The sequence below is a fragment of the Macrotis lagotis genome, chromosome 1, assembly GCF_037893015.1.
Source record: "Macrotis lagotis isolate mMagLag1 chromosome 1, bilby.v1.9.chrom.fasta, whole genome shotgun sequence".
NCBI lineage: Eukaryota > Metazoa > Chordata > Mammalia > Peramelemorphia > Peramelidae > Macrotis > Macrotis lagotis.
The window spans coordinates 276,353,848-276,380,050 of NC_133658.1; the positions used below are offsets into that span (position 1 = coordinate 276,353,848).

The window sequence follows — 26,203 nt, forward strand, 5'->3', positions numbered from 1 at the left end:
AACCTTAATGATGATAGGGATCAGAGGGGATATGTATCAACTCCCCTTATTTGAATATAAATTATCCTTTCAACAAGTTATTCTTTCAGCAAATATTTAAGTGGTTACAAGCACTGTGCTGTGATACAAATAATCTTGAAAGTTTATATTCTAATAAAACAAAAATAGCACAGAAACATATAAAGAATTAATATAAAAATAACTGGAAAATTATTTGAGAGGAAGGGCATTAGCAATTGAGATAAGGAAAGGCTTCCTGGTGGCACAATGGCTGGAGTGCTGAGTCCAAAGTCAAGGAAGACCTGAGTTCAAGTGCAACCTCAGAAGTACTTGCTATTTGTGAGACCCTATATAGACCCTGGGTCACTTGATCCTGTTTACTTCAGGATGTAAAATGAGCTGCAGAAGGAAATGGCAAACTATTCCAGTAAGAAAGCCCTAAATAAAGTCATGAAGCATCAGACAAATTGACTAATTGACTAAGGAAGAGAGATTTTATGAGGTGGTGATGAGGGAATACATTCTAGACATGAGGGACAGTGAAAAAGACTTTTTCAATGATCATCTGAGTAGCAATATCATAGGAGGTATAGATGCTTTATAAAATCATGCAACATCCTATTAAATAAGAAATTTGCAATGGATGGTAAAATTCTTCAGATACTCCTACTCACAGGTAAATTATTGACAATAAATCTTTGTTGGGTTGGGATGACATTGTTTTAAATGCATCAAGCTGCAGAAAAATACAAAAAATCTCCATAGTCACTTGAAAAAAGATCCAGGAGATACACTAGAAATATAAAGTAAATTTTAAAAAGTATCATTTTGGTATATAGCCTGATTTGTTTTAGTTGACTATATTTATTATGAAAACTTTGTGGAGAGAGGGTAAAGTTGGTGGGTAGTGACAGTAATGCAAAAAAGAACATAAATAAAAGATTATCAGTGAAAAATAAAACAAATATACAGAGGGAAATGGAAATTTAGATGGGAACAAACAAGCACAACTTTTATTAATCAATCTGCTTAATACACTTTAAAAAAAAAATTATACAGCAGAATTTGTGTTTTGGATACAATTACCTGACCTTTTCTTTGTAGACTGAAATGTTCACATTATATTTATAATAATAAAAAAAAGAAAATTTAATTTTAAAATGTAGTTATGGGGCAGTTAGGTGGCAGTGGACAGAGCACTGGCCCTGGAGTCTGGAGGACTTGAGTTCAAATCTGACCTCAGACACTTTAATAATTACCTAGCTGTGTGGCCTTGGGCAAGTCACTTAACCTCACTGCCTTGAGAAACAGCACTCCCCCCCTCCCCCGCCAATGTAGTTAAAATTAACTACATGGTTAACATCATAGTTAACTGGGAAGTTCATTCAGTTAATTCATCAATATAATCATCTTGGACAGGTACTCGAGAGATAATGATCTCATCAGCTCCTATGAGGTCAATTATCATCTCCGTTCAGGTAATTCTCAGATCTCTTTCTCCAGCTCTCACCTTCTTCCAGAGGTCCAAGTTCATATTGCCAACTGTTTATTGGACATCTTGAATAGGGTATTTCATTCTAAAACTCAACATACACAAAATATAACTCCTTATATCTCCTCATGAACCTTGCCTTTTCCGAATTTTGATATTACTTGCTGTGGCACCACCATCCTCCAAGTCATGCAGACTCAGAATCTCAGTAATCATACTGGACATCATTTGCACTCATGTCACATTTCCAATTTGCTAAATTCTGTCGTTTCTATCTTCTCACATATAAGCCCCTTCTCTCTTATGACATTGCCACACCTCTACAGGTCCCATCAGTTCAACTGTAATTGCTGAACAGATCTCCAAGTTTTTCTACATTCTGCGTTCATCCTCATCTTAGCTACCAACATGATCTTCTACCAATGTGATCTACCTAAAAGACCAGATTAGACCACAACAACTCCCACTACCTCTACTCAATAAACTTCAGTTTCCCCCATTACCTGTTGGATTAAATATGAATCTTGTTTGACCTTCAAAACCCATGACAATATGGACTCCTTTCCTTGCTATTCTTATACTTTATTTTCCTTAGATTTCATGTCTAAGAACCAATGACCCAGACCTCCATGTCATTTCATATTCATGACTATTCAACTTGACTCTGCCTTTACACTATACCTCATTTCTGATGTTTCCTCATCTGATCTCTATTTCCTAGGTTGCTTGGAAGTCTCATGCCTCAGCTCAAATCTTACTTTTCTTAAGAAGCTTTTCCTGGGGGCAGCTAGGTGGTGCAGTGGATAGAGCACAGGCCCTGGAGTCAGGAGTACCTGAGTTCAAATCCGGTCTCAGACACTTAATAAGTACCTAGCTGTCTGGCTTTGGGCAAGCCACGTAACCCTATTGCCTTACCAAAAAAAACCCTAAAAGAAGCTTTTCCTGGTTCCTACCCTATCCTCAACCCACCCCAGCCCTCCATCATTACTTCCCTTTTATTTATATTGTATATGAATGTTATGTACATAGTTGTTTGCATATTGTGTTTACCATTAGAATATGAATTCCTTAAGAGCAAAGAAAATTAAGTGCCCATAAAGTGCCAGAAACTGTACAAATATCTCATTTATTCTTTAAAACAACCCTGGGAAATAGGTGCTATTATGTCTATTTTACAGTTGAAGGAACTATGGCAGAAGCTAACTAGTTCCTGAAGCTAGATTCGAATTCAGATCTTCACTGACTTTTGACTCTTATCTGCTGTACAACCTCTTGCCTCTAAGGCAAGTACATTACTACTTCTTTGTATTCCCAAAACTTACAGAGCCTCACATTCAGTAACTGCTTCTATGAGGCTTCTGGCTGTCACAAAGGCCCATTTTGTTAACACTAATATTCACGGGTGCAGTTAGATGTAATGCCAGGGAGACTTACCTTCCCAGAGTTTAAATCTGTGATTTTGGTAAAGTCATGTAACTGCCTCATCTGTAAAATGAGCTGGAAAGCAAAGCACTCTACAATCTTTATCAAGAAAACCCCAGATAATGTCATAAAAAGTTGGACACAACAAACATTAACTAAAAAAATACTCTCTTGGTTCTTTATGGTCACATGTCAAATTCTGTAAAATGCTTTTGGTGTGGTGTGTCTGTGTGTGAGAACGAGACACAAGCAGACAAAAATGGAGGGAGAGAGAAAGAAGTAGTAGCAGGAAAGAGAAGAGAAAGAGGAAAAGAGGGAAGGAAAATGGGAAGGAAAGAATGTTAAAAATATTAAGGTAAGTATTATTGGAAGAGGTAGACTGGGCCATATAACAAGAGGGAGAGATGAAAGACAAAAAGTTTGATACTACATTGGTATCCAAGAAATAATACAAGATCTAAAGGATATATATCCAACAAGTTAGAGTTATGGGAAAGATATGCCAAGAATTGTAGATGTTGTAAAGTCATGAAGATATTGCAATCTGTTGCAGTGGAAGGAGTATCTAGCTACATGGATGACTATGATTCATTTAGGTATGAGAGGTATACTAAATGGGAAAATGATATTAGAATTCCTAATCTAAAACAAAATTCTACATTGTTGTTTAATTATCCTTAGTTTTTACTAAGACCTTCAGAGTTCTAGATCTATAACTGACAATCTCTCAGATGGATAAACAGGAGTAAGATGCAAAGAAAACATAAATAAATGTAACAACAAATTTAGATCCGTCCAAGGTCTTGTCCAAGGCCTGGTCAAGTCTGTTTTCTAAGGAATAAACAAATGTTCTACTAATCTACTACAAAGAGCAATATACATAATAAAGATTTCTTCTACTGGAGATGGACACAGGGTTGAATCATTAATAATCTTTTTCGAAACCTCATGAAACACCTTGACAGACATTTTATAACTGGAATTAGAATGTGATGTGTGGCAACTGTAAAAGCTAACTGAACCAGGAGATAACAAACTGGTCACATACGTAGGAGCCTGGCCTTGATGGCACAAAGTAAAATAGAGAAGTATAATTGTATTAGCTGTAGAGTTGCAAAGTTAAGGTTCTATACCAAAACCAAAGCCTAAACCTATCCTCCTATCCAAGAACCACTGCTTGGTCCACTAATAATAATAGCTCATATTTGAAGACAGTGGTTCAGATTATATATAGAAGGTGAACAATATGGATGTACTTACCAAGGGAGGGATAAGGGTCATTAGACACTGGATAGACATGCAGAAATAAATGCCTAAAATACAGGTGTTACTTGTTTCATATTCTCTATGGTTGTATAAACTTTTATTTCAACACCTTGGAAATGAAGTTATTTGTCAATGCCCTCCTGAAAACAAAGGCAATTAATAATGGAATTACTTTGCCCTTTGCCAGCTAATCCAGGGAACCAGGTACAATGAATGCCACACTAAACAGGAACTTGCAAAAAAAAAAATCCAAATCATTTTATTACTAACTTTTGTTATTTTATTACCTACATATCCTCAAATGTCCCTTCCTTCTTCCCTTCACAGAAAGTCATCCTTGCTCCTTAAGAAACATTTCTAAATTCCTAAGTCTGTCCAGAACTTCCCTAGGTATGGTTTGATGAAAAAAAAAGAATTCCCTACTGTGGGAGAATAATCATTAGGACCAGATTCTAATATTAGCAAAGAATGTAGAAGGAAACAATGGATAAAGAAATAAATGAGTTCATTTTGAGAATTCTTCTAGTTCACGTTCTAAAGAGCAGGAAAGAAACTGTACCCCTTTAACCTCATCCAGACACAGTGACACCAAGTGGTCAACTTTCATTGTTTAACTGAGCTCAAGTGGCACAAATATTCTCTAGGGTAAGGCAAGTAAATATTTCTACAGTTTCAACAAAATGTTGCTGACATTCCTGATCTCCACATGAGGAAAATGATTTGGTAACTTCTCTTATTCTATCTACTACATTAAGATACATAGCTACTACAGTTTCATAGTTCTAAACTCTTCCCTTCTCAAACCAACTACTCCATCTTTTTTTTAGGTTTTTTTTTTTTGCAAGGCAAATGGGGTGAAGTGGCTTGCCCAAGGCCACACAGCTAGGTAATTATTAAGTGTCTGAGACCGGATTTGAACCCAGGTGCTCCTGACTCCAAGGCCGGTGCTTTATCCACTACACCACCTAGCCACCCCGAACTACTCCATCTTGATATGTGAGTCTCCAATGGTGAAAGGAATCAAGTAGCCATATCATGCTTTTTTAAAAAACTTCTTCTTTCTATATTTAATGCTCCAAAACTTAAAATGCTAAAGGGCTTCACACAGTGCTGGGTGAAGACGGAAAAAGCATCAGACCTGATATGAACTCAGATGGTCTAGGACATAAGTGGGAAAACTTACTCACTTTTCCAAGATTTCTCTTAGCACTCAGATAAATTAGAAGATTTTATTTTTAAAAGTTGGTGATACAACAAACTATTAATAATATTGAATTGATGTAGTGCTTTTATCAATGAAGTGCTTTATATAGTCTCATTTGCTTCTCATACAACCACCTTGTAAGGGAAGTTGTCATTATTATCCACCATCTTGAAGTTAGTTGAAGAAGATGAGGCTCAAGTGTTCAAATAACTTGTCTAGGGTCATAACTTTTCAATGTCTGAAGCAGGATTTGAATCAAGTTTTTCTTGATTTCAAATGTAGCACTCTGTTTCCACATGGAAAACTGCCTAAACTCTCTTATTTTTCATGTCTTCTTTCACTAAAGAGGAAAACTCTTATTTATTCACTGATTGTGTCTATGGGATGACTGCAGTGACTCTGAGATACAATTTCAATGCCACTATAGACCTGGGTCTATTTGCCCTACAGATCTGGGTCTAAAACCCTGGCCTGTCCATCTTTCAAAACTACTTCTAGTGTGAAAAGAAGAAACAACTGTTTAGGTCACTCCGTGTACTGAGCTGCTGGGAGAACTCTGACTATGTGTGAAAGGGAGGCTGAGGCATTTCTATCTAATTCTTCCTGATACTCCATTTATTCACAACCAGGGTCAGAAGCTCAAAGATGAAGGGCCAGATATAATCACTTAGGACTAGAACTGCTGGTTAAATGAAGTATGTATTGAAATTGTAAGCATCTTATCCAGTCAAGCTGAGGCGTTTTTGCAGACACCATTTGAGAAACACAGTATCATAATAAAAAACTCATTTAAAGTACTTTTTTTTATTGATTTCATTGAAAACAGAACAAGAAATGGTCTGAGCCAAAAGACTGCTCTTAAAACTGTCAAAAACATTTTAACAGAAAAAAAATAAACATGACCGCATTATGAATGTTTTAGAAGAGTTGCACAAAAAAACCCACGGTTACTGCACTAATTACAGTATTTAAAAAGATAGATGCAAAAAAAATTATATGACCTGCCAAGCCATCACACAAAAGTTGATGGCAAATTTATTCACACTACAATACTAACAATTTAAAAAAAGGTTCTCCTGCATTTTATACTAAAATCACTTTGTTCTTTTTATACAATTGATAGTTTATATTTACTTGGTGAGTAAAAATCACACCAGAATCAGCACCGTTGTTTGTGTTGTTTTTTTTTATTTTTTGTTTGTCCTAATGTTCAATAATGGTAGAAAATAAATCAGTTTATTAATCATCATAGCATGTGGCTTAAAAATTAAAAGGTGCCCAGCATCAAATAAACTGACAGGAGCAGATGAGCTGGTGCGTTGGTATCTTCTCCCTGTTACACAATCCTTGGCTCTCCTCAGCTCTTACTGAGCTCAGTAGCCTCTCAAAGAAATGCCAGTCAGAGGTTTGATATATGTGTCTAGATATATATATATATATATATATATGTATATATATATTTCTTAAAAAGCAAACCGATTTTTCCAAGTTAGTGTCTTGTACAATTCCTTAAAAATGTCCTCCCTAAAACTGTTAATGTGAAAGAAGAGACAAATCCTTCTGTAATGTGTCACCCGTGGAAACAAACACTGAACCAGTAACATGCTGAGGAGGCCCTCAAAGGAGGCCAGACTCTTTAACGGAGACAGCTTGTGGGAGTGATGGTGGCTTTGGCAGGCTGGCACAAAATAGGGGCTTCAAGAAAGGGAAAGAAAAGGACTCCAGAAAGGTGAGCTTGATGACTAACAGGCATCTTTTAGAAGAGTGTGCATTGCCCAAAATGATTTTAACAGCATCACTGGGAATCACCAGATCCAGAGGAAGAAATTAAACTTCAAAATGCACAAAACCACCATCAGAAACTCAGAAGCCTGTGCCAAGTAAATCACTTCTGGAAACTTTAGGAAGAGTGACATCAAGTACTTCAAAGTTCACTGTCATGGACTGGGACATTGTTTGACTGAATGGTCTTTTCTAACTAGTAATGCCATTTTAAGATGGCTGGGAATTTTTACCTTGCCTCTGACAACACCATTATCACACCCACGGTATGGTGTTTCTGACATTTCCCCTAATTAAAATGGGTCATCCCATCTTTCCCCACCCCCGCCCCCCTAGCCCCAGGCTACTGAACTGGGAACTTACCGGAAACAAAAAAGTATTCAGCATGTTATTTCATAATTCCTCAAGTAACAGTCGGTGGCACAGCCCCTAAATCTTATGACCTCTCTTGGACTTCATTTGTAGATTTCTTGTCCTCTTTAAATGGAAATTTAAACAGTATTTAAATCTAGAGGGTTGAAACAATGTCAGTTTTGGTGATCAGGGCCTCAAAAAGGGTCGGCAGCTGCAGCAGAGCTGGTGTCTGGGAGCCCATTCTCTTGGGTATCCTGGGAAGAGCTGGCCTGACGCTGGGCCAGGGCTGCGCTGGAGTGCTTGCACTTGGGAGACCCACACTGACAGCTAAAAAATTTGCCTTTGATGTCCCAGAATCTGTCTCCATAGTCAAACCTGAGAAGAGATCAAATCAAGGGAAGAAAAGAGAGAGAATATTTAATCATGGCATCAAACATTTCACATCAAGCTTATTTCACCATAGAGATCTTTTAAGATTCTCAAAGATCTTTGTCTCCTTTACAGGTTTCTACACATAATACTTACTGAATGAGTGAATTAATGGATGAGTAAATGCTAGACTAGATGAGTGAAGGGGAAGATATCAGCACTGATTTGACTGATGTGGTTAGGGAATAGAAATAGAGGGCTCCTAAATCTTTTATTTCTATCAAATCAATACTGAAATGTTAATGAAATGCTAAAGGGAAACTCATTTTTCATTCATTGTTCACCTTCCTTGCCCTGGTTATTAACTCTACCAATAATATCTTTTTTTTTCTCTCATCATTTCTAAACAGGTGTGCTACTTCAAATGTAGTAGGAAAGAAATGAATTTTAAGAGATTTTATGAGATCACGTGTGAATAAAGACCCATTCATCAATTCCCAATATTAAATATGAGGTCAACTTCCTGTGGGTCTGATAGTTGGGAAGAACTGAAGACTTTAATATAGTAGAAGTATAAGCATTTCTTATAATAAAATCTCCTGGTCCAAGGCACTCTTTCATCTAGACAGGTAAATACGGAAAAGTTTATTTTCTAGACTTCAGTGACTTTGCTTTCTAGTGTATATGTTCATAAGTGGTTATTGTGATCAACAGAATCCCAGGATCTGTGTTTCCACTCTCAATCTGCCAAAGGTTCAAGGCTATACAATAGAAGCTAAAAGCATAGCTCCAGGATTTGGGGAGATACAGTATTAAACAAGGAAAGATCAAAGGGGAAAAGAAATTCACAAGAGGAAAAGAAACAAATTAAAGGGAAAATGAAGAACATAAATTAGGAAAGAGAGTAACTGTTCATGAACGTTTTACAGATCTGCTTTATCTAGGAAACACAGAAGAGTTGTTTACACAAGTTGAAAGTTAAGATCTTTTAGGAAGTCTCATCAGAAAAAAAATCTTGGGGGAGGGGGACAGAGAGTGGTGCAGAAGCACAACTAAGGATACAAAATAGTCTGTGTGTTTGTCAGATAGTTGATGGGTTAGTCCACCCCCCCCTCAGCCCAGACACCACCTTTTAAGTCTTTGTTGCAAACAATAGCTTGATATATAGGGAAGGGAAAGGATATATTTAGAAAATACTGTAATGTAAAAATAAAAGGATAGAGCAGGGTGCTGTTGAGAATTCCAAGGCTCAAAGTCACATGAATATTACAGTCCAAACTGAGCAAGAAAGACCCACAAGAAAGGGAAGGACTAATGAGGATATTGGATATCTAGATATAGTATTAAAAAACTTTACTGGACATCAGAGGGCCAATGCCAGTCCTATTTCTGTCAATAGCTTCCTGTGTTATCTGTTAAAGTTATATCCACTTCTGCACCTTGTTTTTTTCACTTGTAAAATGAGGGGGATTAACTAACTGGAATTTTAGAAATAAAAGGAGCTTCGAACTTCACAGCATCTATACAGCAGGAAATCTTCATTCAGTTATTTATTTTTTTTAATTTATTTTTCTCATTTTGTACAAATGTTTTTTTACATTAATAAAATATTCTTGTTTACAAAGTAAAAATAGCCCTCCCCCCATGATATAGATAGACTTCCTTGGGCAAAAAAAGTAAAGGGGAGAGAAAAAAAATTAAAATTAAAAAAAAAATAATAGTAGTAATTGTAGGTATGGCCAGGTGGCGCAATGGACAAAGCACCAGCCCTGGAGCCACGAGCACCCGAGTTCATATCCAGCCTCGTAAACCCAACAATCACCCAGCTATGTGACATGCAAGCCACCCGATCCCCACTGCCCTGCAAAAACCAAAAAGAAGAAAAAAAAAAGATCCAAAATAAAATAAAATAGTAATAATAGTAGGGGTGGCTGGGTGGCAGACAGAGCATTGGCCCTTAAGCCAGGAGCACCCAGGTCCAAATCCAGCCTCAGACACCCAAAGATCACCCTGCTATGTGGCCCCAGGCAGGCCACCCAGCCCCATTTGCCCTGCACCCTCCCCCAAATAATATTAATAAAAAATGTGCTTCAGTCTTTGTTCCAACACCTTTATGGTGAGTCAATCACAAAAGTTACTGCCATATTTTTCCAACATTGCCATTGCTGATCGCAACTCCCTCCTTTCTTATTTCTCCACTATCATGTACTGTATTTTCTCTCTCCTTTCACTCTGACTCTGCTGTAGGGTCACTGAGTGGCACAGCAGACAGATCCCTGGTCCTGGGGCCAAGAAGCCCTGAGCCCCCATACCACCCCTTAGGCCCAGAATCCACCTGGCCCTATGGTCCTGGGCAGGCCTTCCAATCCCATCCCCTTACAAGAAGTAAAAAAATAAAATGTGTTATATCTGACCACTCTCCCCCCATGGTCCATCCTCTCCTCCTTTATTCATATCCCCACCCCTTCCCCCTGCTCCCCGCTCCTTCTTACTCTATATCTCTATACCCCATTGAGTATATATGCTGTTTCCTCTCCTAGCCATCTCTGATGAGAGCAAAGGTTCCCTCATTCCCCCTTGCCTCCCTCCTTCCATATCATTGCAGCAGCTCATTGTAATAAAAAAAATCTTATTATGTGAAATATCTTGGACTATTCCCCCTCTCCTTTTTCTTTCTCCCATTACATTTCCTTTTTTTTCTATTGACTCCATTTTTACCCCATATTTTATCTTCAAATTCAGCTTTCTCCTGTGCTTCAACTATCAAAGCTCCCTCTACCTGCTCTATTAACTGAGAAGGTTCATATGAATATTATCAGTATCATTTTTCTATACATGCAGTTCATCCTCATTAAGTCCCTCATATTTCCCTCCTCTCCTCCAATCTCCATGCTTCACCTGAGTCCTGTATCTGAAGATCAAACCTTCTGTTCAGCTCTGGCCATTCCAAAAGGAACATTTGAAATTCCCCTGGTTCATTGAAAGTCCATCTTTTTCCCTGGAAGAGGACATTCAGCCTTGCTGGGTAGTTCATTCTCGGCTGCACTCTAAGCTCTTTTGCCTTCCAGTATATTGTGTTCCAAGCCCTACAAGCTTCCAATGTAGTTGCTGCTAAGTCCTGTGTGATCCTGATTGCAGCTCCACGATATTTGAACTATGTCCTTCTGGCTGCTTGTAATATTTTCTCTTTGACTTGGGAGTTCTGGAACTTGGCTATAATAATCCTAGGGGTTGGTTTTTTGGGATCTCCTTCTCAGGGGGATCGGTGGATTCTCTCCATTTCTATTTTGCCCTCTGCTTCTAGAATATCAGGGCAATTTTCCTGTAGTAATTCTTTGAAAATGATGTCAAGGCTCTTTTCCTGATTATGACTTTCAGGTATTCCAATAATTTTTAAATTATCTTTCCTAAGTCTGTTTTCCATATCAGTTGTTTTTTCAATGAGGTATTTCACATTTTCTTCTAATTTTTCATTTTTTTTTTTTGGTTTTGAAGTATTGCTTCCTGATTTCTGGTAAATTCACCAATCTCCCTGAATTCTATTCTTTGTCTGAAGGATTTGTTCTCCTCAGAGAGTTTTCTTATCTCTTTTTCCATCTGGCCAATTTTGCTTTTTAAAGCATTCTTCTCCTCAATAACTTTTTGAACTGTTTTATCCATTTGACCTAAGCTGGTTTTTAGCATGCTATTTTCTTCAGCATTTTTTTGGATTTCCTTGACTAAGCTGCTGACTTCACTTTCATTTTTTTCCTGCATCTCTCTCTCCTTTCTTTTCCCGGTTTTTCTTCCAACTCCCTCATTTGATTTTCAAAGTCTTTTTTGAGCTCTGTCATAGCCTGAGCCCAATTTCTGTTTTTCTTGGAGTCTTTACATGCAGGAGCTTGTGCTTCCTCATCTTCAGACTGAGTTTTTGATCCTTCTTGGGCTCATTTGCAAAATATTTCTCAATAGTCTTCCTCTTATTTCTCTGCTTGCTCATTTTCCCAGCCTGGGCCTGGTTTTGGGGTGCTTCCTGAGCTTTTGGGACACTCCCACAAGGGTCTCAGTGTGTGAGGCTCTGTCCTCCCTCCTGGTCTGTGAATGACCATATGCGCCCCACTCTGCCATGGGGCCGAGGTGGGGGGGCCCTGTTGTTCTATGGGGGGGGCCTAGACTGGGATCAGGATCTGAATGTGGTCAGAGCCCCAGAGTCCTGTTCCAGGGGGAGAGGACAGCTCATTCAATTATTTAAAAGAAAAAAATTTCATGAAAAGTCATGTAAACAATAAGTTTTTTAAAAAAGGTTCTACTGGGCGGGGCAGCTAGGTGGCACAGTGGATAAAGCACCAGCCCTGGAGTCAGGAGTACCTGGGTTCAAATCTGGTCTCAGACACTATTACCTAGCTGTGTGGCCTTGGGCAAGCCACTTAACCCCATTTGCCTTGCAAAAAAAAAAAAAAAACCCAAACCTAAAAAAGGTTCTACTAATTTGTTTTATAAGTCAGACACACACACACACACACACACACACACACACACACACACACAGCTCTTCTCTTTATATCAGTTCTATTTAATGAACAGTTAAGATGTCTAGAGTAAGAGAAAATTTTGCTCATTTTTTTCCCTTGGACCTGGGGATGTTATTGGTGCTGGGAACACTGACACATGGCAGCCATTCATTGGTAAGTTACAGTTGAGGAGAACTGTTCAGGACATGGGGTCAGTGACACTCTTGGTCATTCAACTAATGTGTAACAGAAGCAACATCTAAGATTTATAAAATATTATAAAAACCTGCTATGTTCTTTATTATCAACAACACTCAGTAAGTCCCTAGGTGGTATCCTTGGTTTCTGAGGAGACTTAAATCCCATTTATTGGTAATTGCTAGTTTTGCCAATAAACTGATCACACTTAGAATCTTGTTATTCAGCTTATTTTTATTGCTGTTAGCTATCATGATAAAACTGACAAGCAGCTAGGAGGTTGAGAATTGGGACTCCCAGCCTGAGACAGACCTCTCTGAAGGCTGGACACCCCCTCAACCTCAATTCAAATTTCTCCAAGTCAAGGTAAGATCCTGAATGAGAGAACATCACCTGTAGGACAAAAGCATTTTGTTACAGATGGAGCAAGGACAGCAATATTTCCTTCAGGTAAGAAAATCCCTATTATAAACAGAGGAAACTCTCCTACAAGCAGGGAAAGATAGACTATTTCTCCTACAAACAAAAAAAAAATCCTTTTTACAGATAGAGAATTCTCTCTTAAAAGTAGGAAAATCCCAAGACAGCTAGACCAACATACCAACCAAGCCTTGAAAATAATTTCTGACTCTTGTCATAGAAGCAATATTTGAAATTAATCAGCTTCTAAAGTCATTGCAGTTTAAGATCAAACTCACTTTATTCCCTTGAAAGTTTATAAGGGAAAGGGAAAACCCTATTTTAGTTTATTCACATGAGAGATATACCAGGGCCTTATTTAACTCCCTGTTTGACAAACAACTTGTGAAAAAATCTAACAGGGCCAATCCAATGAGAAGATTCTTGGGAAGTTTTGCTGGGGGTGGGGGAAGATGGGGGGGTAGGGGAATTCTTCTTTGAGCGACACCTCAAGAGAGTGATGGAGTCTAGTAGCAGCAGTATACCAATGGGACCCTTCTACTATGGAAAAATTCCTTAACCAGGGGAAAATTCCAGTTCATAAGTAAGAGTATGGGCATATCAAAGAAATGCGTTATAAAATTATGTAGTGTAAGAATGCAAGAGATTTGGCTAACAAATTAATCTGGCCTAGGGATGCTAATTTTGATTATTGTTTATTAAAGAAATTAAGTTAAGCTATTCAACAGCTCATCTAAAGCAAGTACTAATGGTTTTGCTGGATGGCTCTGTCTGATGGAATATGCTCAGTCTCTTAAAGGGTCTTCTTTTTTTCTATCCTATTCTGTCTTCTACTCCTACTTTCCTACCTTACTAAAGTAAGGTAGGAGGTGTTGCTTCTTTTGAAAAAAAGGGACTGACTACAAGACAGATACATACATGATATCATCCAAAATGGAAATATGGTTCCATCCCTAAGGTTCTATCAACCTTTTAGTCCCTCTGATCTCACCACATGAAGGAGAAATTTGATGAAGAACCTGTAGTTTTTATAAACCTATTTAAGGTCATCTTTAGGGGTTTTAATCAATCAGAGATGTAATTGACTTAATGGAAACCTTGCCTTTCCCTGGGAAAAGAACTGCCATCATAGAGACCCCTCTTCCGAGTCTGCTCAAGGGGTCTTCCTAATTGACCTTTGCAAGATCTCCACGGGAACCCTAACAATTCAGCTGATTATACCATGATGTTAAAAGCAAGGGAATTCTTAACTCGGGAATAGAGGCATATATTCTTCAACCTGAAAACTGGAGCAAATTTCAAGAAATAATCCAAGAAAAGAATGAAACTCCTTACCACTTTTATGACAGGTTGTGTAAAAATGCTAAGTGATACAAAGAGGTAGATCCAATCAATACAAGAGATCATTAATTGAGTCTTTGTTGGCTTATCCATGCCAGAAATATGTATCTATTTCTTATAAAAGTTGCCCTGGGTGGCAAGAAAAGACCATTGGTGAACCTAAAAATATCACTCAATATGTTTATGAAGAGATTAAAGAGAAAATAAAACCTATACAAGAACCTCAATTGGTTGCCCAAACATCCTCAGCTCCTTTTCACATTTTACCTGGTAACCATGAGACACACAAATCAAATCACTTTACTGTTACAAGAAGGGGCACCTTGCTAGATGGTGAATTTTCAGAAGAGGAATTTAATGATAGTAGCGATGGAGGTTTCAAAGGAAATAAAGGGAAATTTGCAACATTAAGGTGTGACAGAGGCAGAAATCATAAATTCTGATAAGGAATTTTATTTTCCCTGATCCTGATATCTTTGCCCCAGTCATACTAGGCTTTACAGGATTCTTAACCCTATGTTACTGTGTAAATTTACTAATGCATTTTATGATTACTTGTTATGATCCTGGAACCTCTAGTTCAGATACTAGATTGGGTCCCAAAATACTCCTGGAGTTATCAGACAATCCCAATCCATCCTCAAATTTTCTTCTCAAATAGTTACCATTGGTGGTCTCTCAGATAAACATTCTTTCCTTTTTATGCTTCAATCTCTAGATAATATTCTGGGTAGAGAATTTTTACACAAAATGAAGACCATTATTTCATATTCCCCTAATGGCTTCTCAGTCTTTACATTTCCCAGAGCTGTGATAGGTAGACCTTTGTTCAGCGTTTTCTCCCCTCACTCAGATTCACAGTATCTGTAAATCTTTACCTGGAAGACACAATGGACTCATCTGCTTCAAGGATGTAGCAGCAGTAATTAGCCACATTACCTTCAAGGGCTCTGCTCTGCTGCAGTATATGGATGAGCTTTTATTAGCAGTACCCAATACAGAGATCTGTCAAGAAGACAGTTGTGATCTTCTCCAGCTTCATCTAAGAAGTCATAATGTTTCCAAATCAAAAGGTCAATGGTGCCTCTCTCAAATGGAGTAGCTTGATTTCATCTTATCTCTTGGCAGTCATTCTGTTTCCTCAAATTCTTTACAGGTTCTCTATTAATTATCATCTCTGAAGAACAAGAAACAGCTGCATTCATTTCAGGTGTGGCTGGACACTGACAACAACGGGTTTGTCTTTTGGTGAGATTATAAAACCTTTAATTCTCTGACTAAAGATGGTTTCAGAAGCTGTACAACTTGAGCCTCAACCTCTTACAGCTATGGTTGAATTTAAAAAAAAACCCTATTATCAGTTCAAGCTTTGAGTATTCCAGCCCTTTCTAATGCTACTATGTTCTCATTAGATTGAAATCCTTTTATATCATCACAGCTTTTTCTGATCAAAGACTTGCTAGGTATGAAGTAACTTTGCGAAGGAAAGAGAATATTACTCTTAAGCAATGTGCTGTCCTCAACTCTGCTACACTTCTCCCCCATCAACCAATCAGTCACTACAAGACGGTTTCTCTCTAGTGGATGTAACTGAAAAACTCTTCCATGATCTTTCTGACTCCCTTTGCAGAATACTGATTATGTTTTGTATACGCATGGGTCCTTTTTTGAGGAATGTTACATGATATTTAGGTGCTACTATGGTCTCCAACCATGAAACTGTCTGCGGAGCCCCTGTTGTTTCATTTCAGAGCCCAAGCAGCCTGAGTTGATTGCACTCACAGAAACCTGATGTTTTTGCTGATGGTAACAGTGCAATCATCTACACCAACTCATGAATGCATTAAGTGTCTGTAATGCCATCAGAATGCCATGGCTACAAAATGGCTTTCTGACATCAACTAGAGAAGTCATCACTTAATGCAGTCTTCATCAAGGAACTTTTATCAGCTATCAGATTACTGACTGCTTTAGTCATTGTTCATTGCCTTGTTCACACCACTGGAACTGATCCTGTCTTTATGATGGAACAGTCATGCTGACACTGCTGCAAAACTCACAGTTCTAAAAGGATTTCAATCTGTTTTTCTTATTTTCCTTTCTTGGGAAGACAATTTAATTCTTGCCTATAATGACCTAAAGTTGAAAAATGGAAACAATGGTTTAAGGCTAAAAAGACAGATGGGATCTGGATGACTGTGGAAGGCAAACTATTGCTCCCCTGAGGTTTCCCTCACCAAGTTATATCTTTCTGTACACAAGGGGGGGGGGGGGGGGGGGGGAGAGTGTTTAGGCTGTTCATTTTGGAATTCAGGGAATTGTTGATTTAATAAGGCAGGCATGGGTAGCCTCAGGCATTATTGTTTTCTGTCCTACTTATCAGAAATATAGCTAACATGTCTTTGTAAAGTTCACTTTGGTAGTCACCCTTTAGTTTATACTTCCTTTGGATACCTGCAGATTGAATATGTACATCCAAGACAAACCATTAAAAGTTTGCCTTTTTGTGATCAGTTCACTCAGTTGGCAGAAGCCTTTCCTGGTTCTAAAGTTATAGCTTCACAAAGAGATTGTACCCTGATATAGTCTGCTGGCATGTGGAGATTCAGACAGGGAGACACATTTCACTGATTTTATTCTTTCCCAAACATTCTGCTCTTGGGATAATTCCTAAGTTACAAACTCCTTTTTACCCAGAGTTCAGTCCATGTTGAATGCCTGAACAGAAAACTTACCACTGTGTTTGGCAAACTGAGTTCTGAAAGCCATCATAAATGGCTGACGTACCCCTGCTTGCTTTATTTCATTTATGAAGCTGACCAAAGGGGGAATTATTTATCCCTTGCAACAAATTTTACTTGGACACCCTCCAATAAAAGCAAAACCTTTCTCCACTGTATATACAACATAACTGGGAGGAGATACTTCCATTACTTCTAATATACAGGAACTACAGAGCAGACTGAAAGAACTTTATTACACAGGAACAGAATTACAGGCTGGGCCTTTGGACTTGTCATTACACAACTTCCACTATGGAGTCAAGGTCATATGAGGCCAATGAAATCATTTGCGCTGATGCTTGAAATTCAATAAATCTAGGAACTTTTTAAGGGGTAACTGTTTGACCTAATATAGAGGTGAATGATAGTATAAATATCCAAATGGCCCTTGGCAGAAAAAGGTTCTCCATCCCTGGTCTATATCAAGTATTTCCCAATTGGATTATTGGATCCCAATCAGCCTGGGAAAGCCTATTCCAAATGCAATCAAAAAACTAAGTGTCAATGACAATTAAATCCTCTAAGTTTCCTCACCTTTCAGAAATTTTTAAAGTAACTTTTGAAGGCCAATCCATGATGGATATTAAGGACAGGATTCCCTCTTTCCCACTTGTAGAACCTCTGTCAGATGAATTTCCTCTCCATATCAACAGAAGAAAAGATGAAAATACTACTATTTTTGTAGGAGATGATATGAAACAAATATATAATAAGATTTTCATGCTTTCCAATATTAACAAACAAGAGTCATTCATTTCTGCTAAATTCCACTTTAATGACAATACTCAAATCTAGGAACCTTTTATTTTTAACTCTTATGATACTTTTATTCCAGAGCAGGGGGATTAGGAATTCCCAGCCGACTTTTTATTTTTACTGAAGCAGCCTTTTCTTCTCTTCCCTTCCCCTGGAGTAGTATGGATATAAGAGTTAGTCTATTTGGCCCCATCAATATCCATTCATAATCTTTCTATGGGTCTAACAAGAGCATGAGCATAGGAAAAGAGATCATAAGCCTTCAAACCCATAAAGGAATCTACTCATGGAAAAAATTTCTCTGGTCTGTATTCCCAAATTTTGGACTGGGATATGTCATGAAATCAATCAGAAATATTTCTCCAAAAATGAAGTTAGACCAAGGAATAATCACAGCCATTGCTGAAACATCTAGTGCTGTCCTCTTCCTCCAAGTGGGAATTAATTCTTTAACAGAAATAGTTTAGTTTTTTTTTAGATTTTTGCAAGGCAATGGGGTTAAGTGGCTTGCTCAAGGCCACACAGCTAGGTAATTATTAATTACCTGTCTGAGGCCGCATTTGAACTCAGGTACTCCTGACTCCAGGGCCAGTGATCTATCCACTGCACCACCTAGCTGCCCCCAGAAATAGTTTTTGCAGAACCATTATGGTATATTAGATATTTTCACTGTTTCTCAGGGTAGAGCCTAAGTTATTAATTAATCAGTCTTGTTCCTGTATCAATATGTAGGAGAGATTATCACCAGTGTCCATGAATTTCAACAGCTTATGAATGAAATTTGGCAATCTGCAAAAAATATCCATGTAAGCAGAAAACAGTAATTCATGTAGGAACATTCTTCCTGGTTTCCTTGGGTAATCTGATTTTCTGGTGGAGAATTATTGTCAATCATACTTAAATGGGTTCTTATTATCCTAGTTCTCCTGTCTTGCCACCTTGTATTGTCTGCTATATTAATTGCTGAATTGAAGTTTGGTTAAACTCAATCCCTGAGACTATTACAGAGATCCAAAATGCTGAAAACACACAGACACACACACAAACACTTTTCAGCACATGTCTATGAGAGATTCATGGGAGGTATGCCACAAGAATCAAAGAGGGGAATTGGGCAATCTAAGATTCATTAATTCCATTATATCATAATAATCCTTGCTTTGTGAGCTAGGTCTTTCCATGCTGTAAAATCAAATGATGTAAATGCTTTGCTGAAGGCAATTGGGAAACAGGGAAAGTAGGTGTGAGAAGCAGTTTTCCATTGGAATTCCCCTTGTCAGAAGCTACTACCTTTTAGAAGCTTCCTATTTCTTTCATATGCTGATGTAAAATATTCTAATAATCAATAGCTATATCTCAGCAAATCAGCAAGGCAACTTGTTTATTCCTCAGGAATTGTACCAATTTTCCAATTCCTTATTCTCCTTTTTTTTTTTGGAAATTTTTATTCAATATTGTATAAACCTGCTCTGTTTCTCATTATCAATTATAGGGCTGTTCTATAAAACCCCAGAGATGGTTTTCTTGTTTCTGAGGAACCTTGGTTTCCATTTATTGGTAATTGCTAGCTCTGATAATAACTTGAATGTACTTGGAACTTTGTTGTCCCAGTTTATCTATATCAAAGATTTCTACTGAAACAGTAGTATAACACTTCTTGAATTCCTTTTACCCTTAACACCCAAAGTAACAGAGAATCATAGAGATGGATAGATAAGGGTTGAGTTCCCATTAAAATAGTCTGATTTTATTGACTGTTAGGAACACTGCTGTTTCATATTCTTAAAACTGTATTGTATTTATAGAATTGGGAAAAAAAATTGGATCAGGTCCTGCCACATAGGTTAAGGGAAATTAAACTGAAAATTAAATTGAAATGAAATTTCCCCATTACTAGTGAGCTAATTCTTAAAAACAGAAAACTGAAGAAAGTATTTCTGAGATAAAGCAAAACAGCTACACATGTACATATGTGGGAAGGAAAGCATTTATTAAAAGACCACTCTTCCCTAGGTCCTGTGCTAAGCCCTTTATAAATACTATTGCATATGAGCAAATATGTGGGAAGCATATTCCAGCATTACCTGTGTATGTTTATACAAATATGTAAAATGTAAAAAGAAGACCTAACAGTATAAGATAATGCAAGAGTACGTACCCTAGTTCTTCTCCAGCTTCTATCTGCCGAGTACTGAAGAAGGCAATCCGAGGGAAGCGCAAGTCTTGATGTGACATGAAGACACGAACAGGAATGAGGTTGGGCTCACACAGGTGGTTTATAAAACGACTGATGTTGCCATAGAAACGGGCATCTATGCAGTAAACTTCTCCATCCTGGGGTGGGGGAGGAAGAGAAGAAAAGCATTACATTGAATTTTGAGGATTCTTTGGTTTGATTTAAAACAACTGAAACAAGTCAATTTTCAGTGAACACGCAAAACCAATGAGGGGGAAGAAAGAATATATAGCAGAAGACTTTCACAAGTTCCTTTCTTTTGAATAGGCAACAACAAGACAATACTCTTTCTGAGTCTGAATAGCTTGAATATCTATTGTGGCAGTACCTATTCAGAAATATTCTAGAGTTGTAGAGATAGCCAAAATAAAAAAGCTTAAAAATTTCCATTGCACTAAAAAATCTGGGGAGTGGTTATGAAAGGTTATGGTAGCATGAGCATAGGAAGAGAGGTAGAAGAAAGTAAACAAGGATTCTATATACAGGAATTTACCATTCATTTATTCAGACTAGACTATTAATATTCATTTTATATGAACACTTTATTAGGGACTAAGATAAAAGTTTAGATAAGATCCTGATCACAAGGATCTCTCTACTGCCTCCTTCTCTACAGTGTACCATCAAAAATCCCTCATTTGATCCTTTGATTCCTGCTATCACTTTATTTCTCTTCTATTCTTGGTGGGTAAACTCTGCAAAAGGCTGTCTACAATAGTAGCCTCCATTTTCTCTTCTCTCACCTTCTTAGTCCCTTATAATCTAACTTCCAGTTTTATCCTTCTACTAAAACTATTCTGTCCAAAGTTACTAATGGTCTCCTAATTTCCAAATTATTTTTTTTCTCAGTTCTCATTCTCCTTGACATCAGCAGATCATTCTCTCCTTGATATTCTCTTCTCTCTAGATTTTCAGGACACTACCTTGTCCTGATTCATTTACCATCTAGGTGACTGCTCTTTTTCTGTCTCCTTTTCTGAACCCTCTTCTGAACCATGTCCTCTGTCTCTCAGATTTCTGTTTGGGATCCTCTTCTCTCTTCCCTATAGCACTTGTTCACTTGGTGATTTCATTAGCTTCCAAGGATTTAATTACCATCTCTCAAATGACAATACTAATCTGCCCCGATCTCCTACTGATCTCCAATCTTCGAATTCCAATTGCTTTTCAAATATCTTAAACTGAATATACAAAATACATCTTAAACTCAACATGTCCAAAACTGAATTCAATAGTTTTTCCTCTAAAGCTTTCCACTCTATACTTCCACACTGATGCAATACCAATCTCCCAATCCCTTTCTGTTAATAAGGAAAAAGATCACCTCATAATCACGGTCTAGATTAAAGGAGAAGAAAGTAGGGTTCTGATATATAAAGAATGGCCTTTATGTTCTCAGTAAAATTTGAGTCAAGGACTCAAGAGGGAGAGGAAAGGAAGAAGTTATGTAAAATATACAATAAAGAATTGTAAAAGAAAATGTTATGTGTGGGGATGTTTTACCCCATTTTAGATTTTAATACCTTTTGATTATGACAGCTGGTTAAGGAGATGTCTCTTGTGACAGAATGAAAGTCTCAGGTTTTAAATGTCATGCAAGAAGAATTTTACATCATAACTCTTAAATTGTGGAACACACAAAAGAGAAACATTATGCCAAAGATCTACTGCCCTCACTGATTTGGGGTGCAGCCTAAAAGGAGATTTATAGATTTACCAGGAAAAGAGGGAAGGGGAGAGAGAAAAAAAAGAGAAGTGAATAAGAATTTATTAGGTACCAATTATGTGTCTGGCAGTGTGCAAAGTCATTAATATGGGCAATATAGACTGTGATACCAATTTAAAACATTTATGAACCTAATATGTGAGAATTTATCACTGATCACATTCTCAATCAGGAACTATGGTACTAAGGGATCTCTTGATATAGGTTGGATCTTACCAGAAGTTTTCCATAATACAGAAATGATAAGTTAAAGGTAGGGAGGATTTGCTCACTTTATCTTGAAGGTAACTGTAATGTTTCTTTATATTTTGGTACAGTGTCTGAACTTGTTATAAAGTCCACTTTCTGTTGATAAATACAAATACTACTGTGGTTATCTCCACAGCAAAGGTCACCAGTAGGCCATTGAAAAATACTCCAAAGAAGAAACAAAATGTCCACGTGACTCCATGGTAACTTGAAGAATTCAACTGTCATTATAAGGGTACTGACTCCAGATAGCATAAACAATGCTTATGCAGAAAAACTGTTGAAATGTATGCTCTTAAGATGAATTCCACTTTCCTTTCTATTGCCTCCAAATTGAAGTTATAGGCCAAAAGCAAAAACAACTGATCCTGACATCAAAAAAAAGCAGGATGAAGCAGAGCAGTACTTGATTCAACAAGATCCCCCCAAAATTCACCCTCCCTAACCTGCCAGAAAGCACCCAGAAATGAACAATAGTCCCCCAAAAGAACCCATAGTAAATTCATAGCTTTAGGTATCTATATACAAATAACCCTAAACCAGACAACAAAGAAGAAAAACTAGCAATCCTAATGCAAAGGGGTGTCACTCAGTGGAATGAAACCCATGTTCAGTATGGTTATATTTTATTCAAAGACTAGGAGGGTAAAAGGGGTTAGGGGCAGAGTAAGCTTGTACATTAACAAATTATACTCCCATAAGAAAATCCAGGAAAGAGAAGGAAAGAACATGATAGAAGGAATTTGTTTAGAGGTTAAAGGTAAGAGAAGTACAAGTGATTTGTCATTACTGAAAGAATACATGGGGAATCTAGGAAACAAATCACAAACCAGATGCAAGGGGCATGTGACAATAGTAATGGGGTAGCTTTGATTAGCCAGTCATCTTCTGTAGTCTGTTCCCAAAAGTAGAGCACCTAATAACTTAACTTCCCTTAAGTAATAATTTCTTTTTTTAATTTTATTTATTTGTTTGTTTGCTTATTTATTTGTTTGTTTGTTTATTTATTTTTTAGTTTTTGCAAGGCAATGGGGTTAAGTGGCTTGCCCAAGGCCACACAGCTAGGTAATTATTAAGTGTCTGAGGCTGGATTTGAGCTCAGGTACTCCTGACTCCAGGGCCGGTGCTCTATCCACTGCGCCACCTAGCTTCCCCTTAAGTAATAATTTCAACATTCAAAAGGTAGAGGAATCAACCAGTGGAAATTCTATTCTGATCTGAAATCTTCCCAACGGTAGAGAACCAGTTGTTGGACTGCACCCAATGGGAAATTTATAGGAAATGCTCACTCTATCCTAAACCTTTTGTTATAGAAGGAAAGAATATACTGGATATAGTGACATAATGCCCCCTAGGAGAAAGACAGATAGAATTCTATGTTCTAAAATGCTTCAGGAAAGTCAGTGAAGGATGAATAGGAAATACTCAAGAATAAATTCTGTAGACACATACTTCCAATGAGGAAAAAAATGAATTGTCTGAAAAGACTGAAATGGTTAGACAGAAAACTTACTGACAAACCTAGATTTAAAGAGAAAATATATAAATGATGGAAATGAAGCAAGGTAATATAAGATGAATATAAGTGTTGTAGAGCCTTATAAAAACAGGGTCTGAGCAATTTGAAATTACCCCAAAGGGGGTAATGTGCAAACTAGCATACCAATAAAAATGTGATCCAGCAATACTATTACTGGGTCTATACGCTGAAGGGATTGTGAAAAAAGGGTAAAAACATCATTTTGACAAAAATATTCATAGCAGCCCTGTTTGTGGTGGCAAAGAATTGGAAATTGAGTGAATGTCCATCAATTGGGGAATGGCTGAACAAACTGTGGTATATGTATGTTATGGAACGCTATTTGTTCTATTAGAAACCAGGAAGGATGAGAATTCAGAGAAACCTGGAAGGATTTGCATGAACTGATGCTGAACAAGATGAGCAGAACCAGAAAAACATTGTATATACCCTATCAGCAACATAGGGTTGATGATCAATCTTAATGGACTTGCTCATTTCATCAGTGTAACAATCAGGGACAATTTTAGGGTATCTGTGATGGAGAATACTATCTGTATCTAAAGAAAGGATTGTAGAGTTTAAACAAAGACCAATTACCTTTAATTTTTTAAAAAAATATCTTATATAATTTTGCTACCTCTTATATTTTATTTTTTCCTTAAGGATGATTTCTCTCAATATATTGAATTTTGATCCATGTATAGCATGGAAACAATGTAAAGACTATCAGACTGCATTCTGTGGGGGGGTGGGGGGAGGGAAGCAAGATTGGGAGAAAAAAATTATAAAATTCAAAAAACAGTTTAAAGAAGGAAAAAAAAACAGGGTCTGAAATGCTAAAACTCAGCAGAGGCTGTGACAACTGAGGGAAGGTAAGACAATGAAAAGTGATCTCTAACAACAGAGAAAAGGTAGAGAATCTCAACACTTATTCCACTTGTTTTCTTTCCAGAAGAAAATTATCTTTACATTAGAAATAATAGAACAATATGTTCACAAAAGTGACATATTCAAGATAAGAAAGGAGAAACTAAGAGAACAATTGGCTGCCTCTGAATTCAAATTACATGAACCAGAGGCATAACATTTTCTGGTTCTGAAAGAACTGGAAGAAATCATTGAGGAGCCACTGCCAATATATTTCAGCAATCAGAGGAACAGGAAAAGCAGCCTAAGACTGGCATATGTCCTGAACTTGAAGAGAACAGAGTCTGCATTCAACAGGCCAATGAGCTTGCCCAAAATTCCTGGGAAATTCTAGAATGGATCATTAAAGAGAGGGAGCAGATTCATCAAAAACAATCATACTAGATTAACTTAAATTTTGATTTTTGACAATATGATGTGGTAGCCAAACAAACTAATGCAACCTTGGGCTACATTAGAAGGAACATAATTTCTACAAATAATGGGGTGATAGTCCCACTGTACTATGCCTTCAACAGACCTTATGCCAGTCAGTCAGTTAACAAGCATTTATTTAACTTTGGGCCAAGTTAAACACTGAGGATACAAAGGCAGTGTTGCACTATAGTTCCAGCTGTCGTGGAGCTCATTGTTTAAAGTGGAAGGCAACACGCAAACAACTATGTACAAACCAGATATATATAGGATAGATTAGAGATAATTTCAGAAGGAAGGCACTAAGATTTGAGAAGGCTGGGAAAGGCTTCTTTCAGAGACTTCAGCTAGGGCTTAAAGGAAGCCAGGAAAGTCAGGAGGTGGAGAGGAGTAAAAATATTCAGTCAGTGAAAATGGCTGGAGATATGTGTGGTGGACACTGTGCTAAGTAATATTTTTACAAATATCTCTCTAAGGGAGAAGGGAAGAGAGCCCAAGAGAGAGCTTACAGGGCAAGCAGAGTTGTAAGCTAGATATGATCCAGGAAAGGAGACTGAAGAGAGTGATTAGACAGGGAGGAGAGAGCAGTGTCTCATACTCTATGCACAGTACTATGTTCAGTTATAGATGTCAGGGTTTAATAAGGGCACTGAAAAGTATAAGAATGTTCATAGGACAATCAGAATAGTCAAAGGCCTTAAGATCATGTTTTATGAGGGTTGGATTAAAGGATTAGGTATGTTTAGCTTTGAGAAAAAAGATAAGAGTTCAAATATGATAGCTACCCAAGTTCTGAAGGACTCTCGTCATGTGGAAGAGAAATCAGATCTGTTCTTTTCAGTCCTGCAAGGCAGTACCAGGAACAAAGGATAGATGCTTAAAAGAGGTCAATCTAGGCATGTTATTAGGAAGAACTTGCTAACAACAGAGCTACCCAAAACTCCTTTTCAGCTTTTTTGTTAGAAATATCTGAAAATACTCTATTTTATGAAAATTTATTTTTTTTCCTTGAAGGGATAATATTTAATGTTGCTGTATTAAGTTTCTCATCTTTTGCTTTTTGGAATATTTTATACCATGTTCTCTGCTCATCTAATGTATTAGCTGATAAAATTTTGTGAATTCTTTCTATAGATCTTCAATATCTGAATTCTTTCTGATTATATTTGGTTATTTTGTTTAAAAGTTCTGGATTTTGACACTGTTAGTCCTTTTCATTTTGGTGTTTCATTCAGGAAGTGATTCATGGCTT

General features: G+C 37.4%; 1 protein-coding gene across 8 annotated transcripts in view; it reads right to left on the reverse strand.

The window, feature by feature from the left end:
- Positions 1 to 7,532: 7,532 nt before the first annotated feature.
- The window catches only part of EHMT1 (euchromatic histone lysine methyltransferase 1), a 281,275-nt gene continuing 262,604 nt past the window's right edge, over positions 7,533 to 26,203 (reverse strand). For 6 of the 8 annotated variants that reach the window (XM_074210547.1, XM_074210544.1, XM_074210546.1 and 3 more), the window contains 2 exons: positions 20,036 to 20,211; positions 7,538 to 7,895 (listed from right to left, as the gene is read on the reverse strand). In XM_074210547.1, coding sequence (XP_074066648.1) covers positions 7,715 to 7,895; positions 20,036 to 20,211 — 357 coding nt within the window. In that variant the 3' untranslated portion in view covers positions 7,538 to 7,714. Of the gene's footprint in view, positions 7,896 to 20,035; positions 20,212 to 26,203 lie in introns of all 8 variants that reach the window. The other 2 variants (XM_074210548.1, XM_074210543.1) reach the window with 2 other exon arrangements.